This window comes from Hyperoodon ampullatus, assembly GCF_949752795.1.
Source record: "Hyperoodon ampullatus genome assembly, chromosome: 5".
Classification (NCBI taxonomy): domain Eukaryota; kingdom Metazoa; phylum Chordata; class Mammalia; order Artiodactyla; family Ziphiidae; genus Hyperoodon; species Hyperoodon ampullatus.
The window spans coordinates 79,704,322-79,718,271 of NC_136918.1; the positions used below are offsets into that span (position 1 = coordinate 79,704,322).

Sequence of the window (13,950 nt, forward strand, 5' to 3'; positions counted from 1 at the left end):
TGACATTGCTCATTATGCTCGACATTGCTAATTATCAGAGAAATGCAAATCAAAACCACAATGAAATATCACCTCATACCTGTGAGAATGGTTGTCATCAAAAAGTCCATATATAGGGCTTCCCTGGTGGTGCAGTGGTTGAGAGTCCGCCTGCCGACGCAGGGGACACGGGTTCGTGCCCCAGTCCGGGAAGATCCCACATGCCGCGGAGCGGCTAGGCCCGTGAGCCATGGCCGCTGGGCCTGCGCATCTGGAGTCTGTGCTCCGCAATGGGAGAGGCCACAACAGTGAGAGGCCCGTGTACCGCAAAAAAAAACACAAAAAGTCCACAAATAGGGCTTCCCTGGTGGCACAGTGGTTAAGAATCTGCCTGCCAATGCAGGGGATGCGGGTTTGAGTCCTGGTCCAGGAAGATCCTACATGCAGCAGAGCAACTAAGCCTGTGTGCCACAACTACTGAGCCTGTGCTCTAGAGCCCGTGAGCCACAACTACTGAGCCCATGAGCCATAACTACTGAAGTCCATCGCCTAGAGCCCGTGCCCCACAACAAGAGAAGTCACCACAATGAGAAGCCCACGCACTGCAATCAACAGTAGGCCCTGCTCTTCGCGACTAGAGAAAGCCCACACACAGCAATGAAGACCCAAAGCAGCCAAAAATAAATAAATAATAAATTAAATAAATTTTTTTAAAAGCTATTAAAAAAAAAGTCCATAAATAACAAATGTTGGAGAGGAGGTGGAAAAAATGGAACTCTTGTACATTGTTGGTGGGAATGTAAATTGGTGTAGCCACTATGGAGAACAGTAAGGAGGTTTCTCAAAAAACTAAAACTACAACAACCATATGATCCAGCAATTCCACTCCTGGGTATATATCTTAAGAAAATGAAAACACTAACTCAAAAAAATACATGTACCCCAATCTTCATAGCAGCGTTATTTACAATAGCTAAGATACGGAAGCAACCCAAGTGCCCATGAACAGATGAACAGATAAAAATGATGTGGTATATATACATATATGCACAATGAAATATTATTCAGCCATAAAAAGGAATGAAATCCTGCCATTTGCACCAACATGGATAGACCTAGAGAATATTATGCTTAGTGAAATTATTCAAACAAACACAAAAATATATATCACTTATATTTGGAATCTAAAAAATAATACAAATGAGTGTGTATAGCAAAACAGAAACAGATTCACAGATATAGAGAATAAACCAGTGATTACCAGGTGGGAGCAGGAAGGGCAGAGGGGCAAGTTAGGGGTATGGGATTAAGAGATACAAACTTCTATGTATAAAATAGATAAGCAACAGGGATATATTGTATAGCACAGGGAATTAGAGCCATTATCTTTCAATAACTTTGAATGGAGTATAATCTGTAAACATACTTAATCACTATGTTGTACACCTGAAACTAATATAATAATGTAAATCAACTATACTTCAATTAAAAAAGTAAATTCTAATGACACCTGATTGGAATTACACTGTATTTATGAATCAGTTTGAAGAAATTCAATGTTCTTTCTCTCACCATCAGGGGACTTGTCTTTCAGGTTCAATATTTATTAGGCTAATTCAGTTTCTATCATTTAAAAATAAAGAACCAAACCTATAGTAAATAATTTATTTAGGTGTTTTATATAGTACTTAGCAAAAATTATATACTTGAAGAGATAATATTTATAATGAAAGGGACACTCTAGAGATTTTCACGTTATCAACTTTGTTTCTCATAATTAAAGGAAAATTATGAATAATCAAAATAAGTATTATTTCTGTAATCTTAGAACACTTTCTATATTATTACCTATTTATAAAATTAAGATTAGCTAATTTATGATTATTTAATATTGGTCATTTATCATTACCATTACTGAATATCAGGGGCCAATCATTAATGATATTGACAATATTTTTAACTTCAGGCATTGAATATTTGAAAATTAAAGTTGTTCTACGTGTTACATGCTTTCCTCAAAATTCTAGAATTAAATATCAACTTTAAGTGAAACTAAAGACTCAATTTGGGACCATTATTAGTGTAAATAATATGTTCATTCATTTATTTGCTCATTCATTCATTCAACATACTTTAATTTTAGATTACACTGAATGCACTGTGCTAGATATTAGGTATAAAATAATAGTAAGAAACACCTTTATTCAAGAATAAGGAAAATAAATTCAAGAATAGTGGTATTGTAATACTCACTTTCCCTTCATCTCTTGGGCTATCACTTAAATGTACAACTGGACCTGGATGAGTCTTTGTGGATCTGTTAAATCAATTCAAAAGAGTAATTAAAAAAAAACAAACATTAAAACACCTTACCGTTAGAGACTGAAACAAAGAAATTAAGATTATACTGGAATACACTCCCAATATTCTGGAGTTTAGCTTAGAGTGATTTGAGTCTTTGGTTGTTTTTCTTTAAGACTACTTTTCTTTCTCCTACTAACTCTATTAAAGTAGGTCTATTTTTAAAAAACCAGGTTTAAGAACACAGATCCACATAACAATGGGATTCTTTATTATCTTATATGCTTATATGTTTGTTGCCAGATCTGGTTCTCTGAAAATTTGAGAATGAAGTTTTACTTATACAGCCACAAGGCTGATGCTGCAAACCTGTTTCAACCAAACTGAAAATTACATACCAAATTTAAAATTTCCTTTGAAAAGAAATCTCTGATTTTGCTTCTAAAGGAAAGTACAGTGACTCCTTTTACTTACAAATAGACTCTTTATAGTGATAGCCATCTTACAGAAAACTGAGCAACTAGGGAAACCTAGTTCACTGGTTCTGTCTCATTTATCTGGTTAACTAGGGTAATCAATAATAGTGTAGGAGCGTATTGTTAAAGGGATCTTTGCGCTGTTAATCTGACTTTAAATTTATTCTATTCTAATATCTGGCATGTTTCTTTTATATTTCCTACTTTAACTGATGTCACCATTGAGTATGAATATGTCATGGTTAAATATGACATGAACGGATATGATATAGATTTATTATTGCTCATTTTTCCAAATCCTTTCTTCAATGACCTAATTGTGGCAGATTAACCCTAGTATAAGTATATTGACATATTTATAATTTACTTCTTAAGCACACATGAAAATAATCAAATATTCTGCATAAAACAATAATGAAGACTTAAATTTTAGAAACTCTTTGGACTCAGACAAAAGTGACAAATTAAGTAACTCCAGGTTCCCTAGATACTGACTCCCTAGAGTAACTCAGAAAAATAAAGACATATCTTTTAGATATTTTGTTAGTAGCTTTATCCTAAATTTTCTCACTTAAAAATGAAAATGATAGCAGTGTACCTACTGAATAATTGTGAGGGTTAAAATATACATATAGCATCTAACATAATGCCAAAACATAGTACTCAATAAATAGTATGTATTATGATTGTTGTAAATCATTAGAATAATTAGAAATTACAGTTACTATTTGCATTCTAGGATATGTGTGGGAAGAAAAGGCTTCATAAAACGTTTACAGGGTTTTTTGCAGTTCTTTTATGTTTATATGTAATATATTATTAACATATAAATGCAGTGCTTTATTACAGTATAAATGCCTCTGATAAAAGACAATGTCCTTCAATTATCTTTTGGTAACTAATAGTATCCAACAAACCAAAAACCCTATCTGTCTTTTGGGTTTGATTGGAACAACAAATACTCAAAGTGTACTCCATGATAAACTAGTGAATATATATAAGGTGTTTCACATAAAGACTGTCCCATATCAAAAAAAAAAAGTTTGGGAAACCTTGAATTAAAATATTTTTATTTAATAATATTAAAGTTCTTTTACAGAACTTCTTAGAGCCATAAAATGCAAATCACCATTGCAAATCTTCAACATTTTCCAAAATTTTGGTCCATAGAATCCTTTAGCATTGATCCTCTACTGAGGGAATCACTGAAATACACTTTGAGAAACACTAGTTAGACCATATGAAAGACTCTTCCATTTAGCTTATGACTCTATAAAACACTCAGGTTCAGGAAAAAGATCTACAATTAATCTTCAGTTATTTGTAATAACTTTTTCAGACTATAGAAGAGACTTCTTTTTAATTGGAAAAAAAAAACAACCCTGAAACTCAGAAGATAACAAAAGTTAAGAGGAAAAATCTCTCATATTATTTCACTGCCTAGATATGACTGTTAACATTTTGATATTTTTTCTGACTTTTTCCCTAACATTAAATTTCCGAAAACTACCAAGCATTACTTGCAAAGTTTACGGCCATTAGAAATTGACTTTAAAAAGCAACTGTGTACTCTGGATTCTATAAATCCCATAAAAATTACTTTAGATAGAATTATCAATGAAATTAAATTCATGGGATAGTCATCTAAGCAATTTTTCTAATATCCCTATTTATTTCTCTCCCTCCCACTCACCAGAATGGCTTCTCAATAGTTTTCTTTGTGGACTTTCTCTTCCCTTATCTTAAATACTGGTATTCCTTTGTATTTTGTCCTAGACTGCAGTGTATTCCCATATTATACATGGTCATGAATTCAAGAGCCCACAGGAGCCAGGCAGGTATTGCAAATGAGTCCAACAGGCTGAATAAGAACTGTGCCAAACTGGATAGCACATTACCCACCTACAAAAGGAAAGTTGTTAGTTCCTGTTGATTACTGACTTCCATGCAAGAATACTGGACTGGGATTGTTTCATCAGGAATTTTTTTCATGAAAAGCTGGAAATCCAAATTTTTATCTCTACTCTACCAGTTCTTAAATATTGGAAACTAATAAATTCAGAATATATTTAAATACTCTGATGGGCAAACAAAGCATATCTGTGAGTCAGAATTGGTTCACTGTCTACAAGTTTGCTACCTCATTTATATACACTTTTCATGCACAATCTCAAATATTCTTATAGTTTCAATGACCATGTAAATTCTGATCTCATTAGGTTCAGATCCATATATCCCACATCCTACCATTCTCCCATACCAATTCCATTTGAATAACTTAAAAACACATACAACTCAACCTACCTAAAATTGAACTCATTATTTTACTTCCAACCTACTCAATCTCCTGCATTCTTTCACTAAATGGCACCCTTATCAACACAGTTACTCAGGCCAAACACTTCGGGTCACTCTTAATTCTTAATATATTATTCTTACGTCTTCCCACAATACCTAAGTATTGCCTCTTCTATCTTCTAACTATTTCTTTAATATGTCAGCTTATCTTCACTCCTAAATCCACCCTCATTTTTACCAAGAATACAGTCTTTTCTCTTTTCAATGATTTCTCCGTACCTGCATTCAGAATGGACTTCCTAAATGCAAATTTGGTTAAGTCAATTCTTTGCTTAAAACTCTTCAAAATCTAGCTCCCGACCTTAGATAAAGTCTAAATGCTCAAACTGGCTTACAAGCCTTTCATACTATATATTTTTATTATCTTCTCAACCTTACCTCTTGCCATCCTTTCCCCCAGCCTTTCCAACCAACTAAACTACTTTAAATTTCTGTGCATGGAACAAAAACTCTCACATTCTATCCTTTAAAACTTCTGTTCCCTCTTCCTGGAAGCCCTCTCCTCCAATTCTCCACTCACCTAACTGAAACTCATCCTTCAGATCTCATGGATGTAACTTCCTTCACAGATACTCCTCTGAGACTTCATGGCTATATTAGGTATCCTTCTTATAGAAGTTTCACTTTATATTTCCAATATATTGTAATTGCCTTTTTACTTAATCTCACCTTTATTACGCTGGAATCCCGAGAGGAGAGAAACCATGTCTTCCCAGTTTATACTTGTTTCCAGGAGCTAGCATACATAGTGCTCAATAAATATATTTGAAGACTGTATGCCTTACATCTATGATTTAGTTCTTAATTTCATGCTCAAATTTTTAATCACATGTAGAAAAAAATGGTTATTTTTTTTCTTTTAAAGCTAGGGCTGTCCTTCAGAAACAGCTATTTCTGTGCTATAACCTGGAACATATTTTCCCATATAAAATTTTTTAATGTCAGTTTTGCTCTATACTACTATTTTATAAGGTATTCTACAAACATTACCGTTTCGACAAACATCACAAAACTGGCTTCCAGTTTCCAAATAACCAGTATACACATTATGGGAACAGAAACTATTTATAATTATGGGAACTGCCTACAATTACAATTAGGAGACTTCACTAAAAATACAAACAAGCTAAAAAAATAACAAACATTGAATGAAAAGTATTTCAAGTAAGAACTTAAGATAGAAATAATCTCATATAGCTCAAAGATAATTCTGCATTTTTCACACTTAAAAAATGTACTGTTTAAACTTCTAATTATAAAATGATTCTTCTTAAATATGTATTTTATTATTGTCCCATACCCTTAACACATATTAATAAGTGGCATGCATTTTTTAATGTATCTCAAGAGGTAGAGAGCAATTAAAAGACTGACTGTTCAGGGAGACTGGAAGTTGGCATTTAAAATTATATCTATCACAGTGGGACTATAATTTCACGGAAAAGACTTTTGGAAATCTGGTCTAAATAAAGCAAGAAACAGGAGATAAGGTGGCTACTAATGATTTATTGAGGATATTTCAAAGTCATTTTCAGAGGCACGTACAACTCTATAAAACACCGGATTTATATAAATGGGAGATTCTATTCAGAATCGCATATATAAGAACATATTAAAAAATAAAATGCCTTATTTTATTTCTTTAATTTCTCCTAATTTTATCCTCCTTTATAATATACATTTTAAAATCTTCATTAGTTCTGAAATCATAAAGTATGGACTATGTAAATGCATATAGGGTGTAAGTCATAGTTCAGGTAGTATTAATCTGAACTATGAAAAGGATTTGTTAAGCAAATGAATATAGAAACAACATTGCAAGTGTGGTGAAATATTTGATCTGTTTAAATAAAAAACTCGTCTTGGGCTTCCCTGGTGGCGCAGTGGTTGAGAGTCCGCCTGCCGATGCAGGGGACACGGGTTCGTGCCCCGGTCTGGGAAGATCCCACATGCCGCAGGAGCGGCTGGGCCCGTGAGCCATGGCCACTGAGCCTGTGCTCCGGAGCCTGTGCTCCGCAAGGGGAGAGGCCACAACAGTGAGAGGCCCGCCTACCGCAAAAAAAAAAACAAACAAACAAACAAAAAAAAAACTCGTCTTAATTACTTTATCAGCATTGAACTGACCACAAATGATACACCTATTACTATCTGTACTAATATTAAATTTATATAAAATCTCTATATTTGATCCCTCAAGTTTACTTTATCAATATCCCAAAACAATATTATGAAAACAAATATTAAGTTCAGCCCTATTTAAGGCTTTTATAGAACTAAGATTATAGGGGGAAAAGACTTTCCCAAATAGCTGAAAAAATAGGTAACTTTTTGGAGACACATAATTGTCTAACGGACAAATGTTTTTAAAAATATACACATAGAATATTAAAATATATATGCGCAAAATAACTCATACCAATTATAATTATAAATGAAAGCTGTAAGTCAACAGCACTTGTATCTATTTATCATACTAATTTTCACTGTCATTAGTTATTTAGTAGCCACTCTGTGGAAAGCACCAAAATAAGCCAAATATGAAGAAAAAAAGAGCAATGAACAAAGGATTCTGCCCTGGAGCAGTTCTTAATCTAATGAGGAAGAGTTATCATTAATTTAAAAAACTCATTAGGACATAATACGAGAGGAATATTGTAATAAGAATATAACTAGTAACAACCTTCCCTATCAAGTAATATACATGTACATTGAAACATTGGGAATAGGGAATAGTAGATTTATTTTAAAGACCACAGGTCAAGTTTCATGAAAATAGGCTGTTTTAATCAGAGTTTTAGAGAAAAATAATTATGTAATTTAGAATGTATATATATATGTAAGAGAGAGAATGAGTCAACCTCAAGTCAAACGTACCTTATTAAGGACCTAATATGTACAGAGCACAAACACTCATTAAAGAAAGATTGTTTTTCCAATTAACACACTGACCAGGAGAATTGTCTCTGTATATGCTACAAAAGATGGCTTGGAATTCCATGAAGTTTCACATTTGAGTGATTTCACATTTCACATGTGTAGAAACGTAAATATCAGTGCCAAATGAAAGTGGTAATTGCCATCAGCCACATACCCAAAGAGCTGTATACATCACAACATGAAAGATACTGATGAACTGATTCTTCTTGGAACTCAGAACAATATGTTAATGAGGCAAGTGAAGAATAAGCTACCTGCATTTAAAAATATGTGAACTTATCATGATTATTTTTACATAAAGCTAAATGTGGTCATAATCCACTTGCCACTCCCACTGGAAGTGGCTATACTAAGGTTGACTATAAAGAAATGAGATGATTTTCATGTATAAGTTTTAGAATAAGCTTTAGTATTTTATCATCGAATTTTGCATACATAATAACCCTTAATTATTTACAGTATTTGGAAAGTCTAAAATTAGCATATATTAATACTACAATATCTATTTTTAAAAGCCTTTAGAGTTTTAAATTATTTTAGATGAACTTTTCACTCAAATTCATCATAAATTAGCTATTGATGTTTCAAATAACTCTGCAATTTGATATACATACTGCATAACCATAAGATATATTTAATCCAAATAAAGTGGTATTCAAGTTCAAACTTACAGTTCAATTGCCTTGTTCCACATGATAACATATCCAGAAAGAATGAAAGATTCAATATTTACAATGTGTGTATTTCCTCTTTCTGTTCCAACATAGAGCCATTTACTCTGGAAAGGTAGATGACAGTAAGTAATTCTGAAAGAAAGAAAATTACAATTAAAATATCTAAATTTTATATCTGGTCAGCATTATATTTTCCTTATGCTTATAACACAGCAATACCTATATAAACAATAAAATTTACCATATACTCAGTAGCACTTAGTTATTAGTTAGAGTTTATAGGATAATTAACAATAGTATGTCATTAAAAATAATAATGATAAAACAACCATTATTAAATAAGTGTCTAACATGGGCATTGATATATATTATTTCTAACTGAAAATAGCACTTCAAGACATATATATATTTCTGTTTCACAAGAATATTTGCTTTTACTTGCCTAGAACTGACAGCTAATAAGTGGCAAAACTAGGATTCAAATCCATTCCTGTTTGGTTGAAAAATTGCCATATTTCTACAATGCTACACTGCTTTTTTTCACTTGAAATAAAAATTAGGTATATATGAAACATAAATTTCAGAGGTCAGAGAGTCTGTAGCTTTGTCTACATGAGGCAATTAATTATTTCCTTTTAATCTGATGTTTGGCATCTAAGTAGTATAAAGAAAACTTATAAGGTCAGAGATCCATTATACTATTCTCTTATTCTTTTTTTCTGCCTTCATCTTCACAATGGGCTTTCTGACCAATTCTGGAAAACTGTTCCATAGCCAAAGCAACCATGACTCCTATATATGAAATTTGGGAATTTATCAGAGTCTTCTATCCACAGCATCATCACTTTTTCTAGTTGGGCCTACTTAGGCTCCTTAACCACTCTTAAAAAGATATAGGGGGATAAGTTCACAGTTATTCCTTATCAGAACTTGTTATTAAATCATAATATTTCCTAGAATTTATTTAGAAAAGGAGCTGGTAAAGTGTTAGCAGAGCAAAACAGAATTCTGACACCAAGCAGACACACAACTATGGAAAAAAAAAAGGAAAGTGAATGGTAAATTCCAAAAAGGATTCCATCTTGTACCTCTTTATATAAGAGTGAACATGCAGTATGTCAAATTTATATTTTCAATCTGGTTCACTGACTTTCTCTACACCAAACTTTATCTATTCAAAAGTATTCTATTGAAGGCACCTTGCACACTACAATCCAAAAAACTAGAAGCCTTGTTATTACATACACATTTACAGAGTTAACTGACAATCTAATTAAAGTATAACATATATGACATTGGACAATTTTGATTAAAACCTAAAGTCTAGAATTGCTGTTGCCAAGAGATATTCAATAATGTTCCACAGAAAATAACTTGATAGTCATGTTTCTAGGCAATGAACAATCAATTTTCAATTCAATCCATGTAGAAAGAGGAAGCTCATTTTAAAAAGGACCTATGATCACCCTTTCTGAATACTGGGAGAGTAGAAAAAACACCAATCCCATTAAAGTAGACACAAATACAGGAGTTCAGGTAGAAAAGGAGCAAACTTAAATATTACATGGTCATTTATAAGGTTAAGAAGAAAAGTCTAAGAAATGCCAGGTTTCAGTAATGAGACCTGAAGCAAGCAGCAAAATTCCAATATAGACAGACTTTACAGTATGTACAAGAACAGTGGAATACATGAAGAAGATCCAAACAGAAATATAAATATTCCTTGAACCAACACTACTGTATTCCTCATTCTTATTGATAAGAAACTAGACCCTTTATGACAAAAGGGTTTCATCTTATGTCCAAAGTCTAACTGATGGGTCATGGTTAAACAAGTAAGAGATTCCCAGAATTAATCTGAGCCCAGTTTGAAAAGTAGAAAAATAAAACAATAAAAACACTAATTTGAAAAGATATATGCACCCCTATGTTCATTGCAGCATTACTGACAATAGCCAAGATACAGGAGCAATGTAAGTGTCTCAGTAGATGAATGGATAAAGAACATGTGGTATATACATGTACAATGGAATATTACTCAGCTATAAAATGGATGAAATCTTGCCATTTGTGACAACATGGATGGACTTTTGCTAAGTGAAATAAGTCAGACAGAAATACAACTATTATATGATTTCGCTTATATGTGGTATCTAAAAAACAAAACAAATAAACATAACAAAACAGAAACAGAGTTATAGATACAGTGAACAAACAGGTGGTTGCCAGAGGGGAGGGAGATGGGAGGATGAGTGAAATAGGTGAAGAAAATTAAGAGGTACAAACCTCTAGTTACAAAACAAATGAGTCATAGGGATGAAAAGTATAGCATGGTAAATATAGTCAACAATGTAATATCTCTGTATGGTGACAGATGATACCTAAACTTATCATGGTGATCATTATATATAGAAATATCAAATCACTATGTTGTGCACCTGGAACTAACATTGGGTTGTAGGTCAATTATATTTTTTCTTTTATTTAGTATCTATATGAAATTATGGATGTTCACTCTTCTTATTGTTATAATCACTTCATGATGTATGTAAGTCAAGTCATTATGCTGTATACCTTAAAGTTATACAGTGCCGTATGTCCATTTTATCTCAATAAAACTGCAAGGAAAAAAGAGAAACTGAAACCTAAGAACAACCACTAGCAAAAAGCCAGCTATGCTTTCCTAAATAAAGCAACTACTTAAGCTATAGCCAATCCAATAGTCCTTTGCTTTGCTTTCATGTCTTATCTATAAAAGTCTTGCCCCTAGCTATCGGTGGAGCACTCTTAACCACTTCTGTTGGCACTGCCCAATTCAAATTGATTTTCGCTCAAATTAACTCTTAAAATTAAAAAGAAAGTAATGTAATTTACTTAAGATGATTGACATAGGTGAAGGAGAGGGCATGATTAAACTTGTGCTGTGTGTTTGATAACCATAATAAGTGACTAATCAATATCCTTATAGAACTTAATTTATTGTACTTAATAGCTACACTTTCATTTATAATGTATTTCTACCACCACCACCTGCAAGATGAAGGATTTTCTATTATATGTGGGCCTTGGAAAAATAATAGTGTTCCTATATCCATATTCACTCATTCTTTCATAGTAAATCATCTAAGACATTGTCAGTCTTCCTTCCATTCATCCATTTATTCTAGCTTCACTGAATAATTCTTTATAAAAAGTACTGTCCTTGATTACAACATACCTAATCTTTTTCCTTAAAAAAATATAACATCTAACAGGAGAGGTAAGACAAGTTGACAAGTAAGAAAAATAAAAGTAAAATGTGTTAATTGCTATAAAGAGTTCAAAGGAGGGAGGGATTAATTCAAGTAAGGGAAATCAAGGAAAGCTAAGGTAGAAAACTGTATGGTATTTGAATTGGGCCAAAGGACTCTGTAATTTGATATATTTGTTACATAAGCATATTAAATAAACAAAATACATGTTTCTCAAGCTTGAATAATATACAGATCTTTAAAAAAATTTTTGCTGATCCTTACTTTGACTTACTTTTATAACTTCTTTAACTTATATATAAAAATAAGAAATTCCTCATACTTATGACTCATATATACAAAAAAACAAATTAAATAGAAATAAAACTAAAACTAGAATTCAAATGACAATTAATTTACATGCATATGAATTTTTTTTTACAAAAATAAAACAATCTCACAATATGGATATGATTCTGACTCCACAGGTTCTTTTATGTCTATACTTACTCTGTCTCTCTTTCACCACTTACTCTGTTTCTCTTTCACCACTTGCCTCTACTTGAATACCTTTGAATTCTGTTCCATAGTATACCATCACATAATTTTATAATCATTTGGCATGAATATATAATACATGTGCATAGTCCACTTCGATTTTTTATTAACCCATAACAATTAAAATAATACTACTTGGTGCCAACACAACCACAAATGCAAATATAACTTCACATATTGAAATTGTATGGCAGTACTTTTCATAAGAGGGTTTATTCAAATCATTCAGAATATTTCCATTAGTCTGATTATAAATTACTGTGGATAATTCACAACCCCAAGACTACGCCCATAAATCCTATTTTGAGAAACACTGTCAATACACAAGCCAAAAATATACTGTAAAAAGGAAAATGGCTTAAAATTACAAAAATTATGCTGTATAAAATTTAGTGGAAAATTTCAGTTTGGAAACTTCCCCCCCCCTAAGTTCTAACAGAGTTCAATTTTAATCTTATTTTTTGTCTGGATTCCAGGTGAAACTTCTAGTACCGGGCATGATGACTCTGGCTCCAGTCCCTTCTATAATATTTATAATCATTCTTTACAACCTGGTTATACTCAGAATCAGGTATGTGATTCTGCATATTAAAAATACAAACCAGAGATGACGATTAAGTAGTTCTGGAGTAATATCTAGGACTACTGTTTTAAAACTCTTTCTGGGTGGTTTTGATACACAACCACAGTTAAGAACTACTAAATTATAACAACAACCTTAAATTTTTAGTATAGATAAATATCTCATTAAAATGCATATCCCAGATTCTAGTCACACAAACTCTGACTCCTTGGACTTGGGATGGAACATATGACTGATATTTTAACAAATATTTTGCTATTCAAAATGAAGTCCATAGACCAGCAGCATGGATGTTACCTGGAAGCTTAGTAGAAATTCAGAATCTCAGACCCAATCCCAGAATTAGAAATTGAATTTTACGAAGAACCCCCAGGTGAGTCACACACACATGAAAGTTTAGGAAGCCCTTCTCTAGGTGATTCTGATGCAAATAATTCATGAACTACATTTTAAGAAATGTAGTTCTGTGGCTGAATGACTGCTGCTTACTTACTCTTCAAGTTTTAGGATAAGAACCTAAATTACTAACTTAGTAGTAGGGATAAAGCTATGTAGTAAACCCCAAACAGCTAATGATGGTTATAATAATGATGATAAGGTGAAGCACAACAACAGCTAGGGAAAGGGACAGATAGCTACCCTAAGATTCCCTCAGCATCTTAAGTCAAAGGCTGATATTTAAGAGTTTTAGTGGAAAAACTCAAATCATATAAAAAGCAAAAATAAGGAATTAAATTTTCTTTATGAAAAAGAATCTGATAATTTTAGACAACGTATACCTAGCTGAATTATAATACAAGAGATAAAATTAAATAGGTAGTGAAATTTTAGTTAAATTTCATTCATTTCTTAAT

General features: G+C 32.4%; 1 protein-coding gene across 4 annotated transcripts in view; it reads right to left on the bottom strand.

The window, feature by feature from the left end:
• STXBP5L (syntaxin binding protein 5L) overlaps positions 1 to 13,950 on the bottom strand; it is a gene marked incomplete at its 5' end in the record, with an annotated part of 378,190 nt that overhangs the window by 245,942 nt on the left and 118,298 nt on the right. For all 4 annotated transcript variants that reach the window (XM_079705005.1, XM_079705003.1, XM_079705004.1 and 1 more), the window contains 2 exons: positions 2,233 to 2,296; positions 8,723 to 8,857. In XM_079705005.1, the coding sequence (XP_079561131.1) occupies positions 2,233 to 2,296; positions 8,723 to 8,857 (199 nt within the window). The remainder of the gene's footprint in view (positions 1 to 2,232; positions 2,297 to 8,722; positions 8,858 to 13,950) is intronic.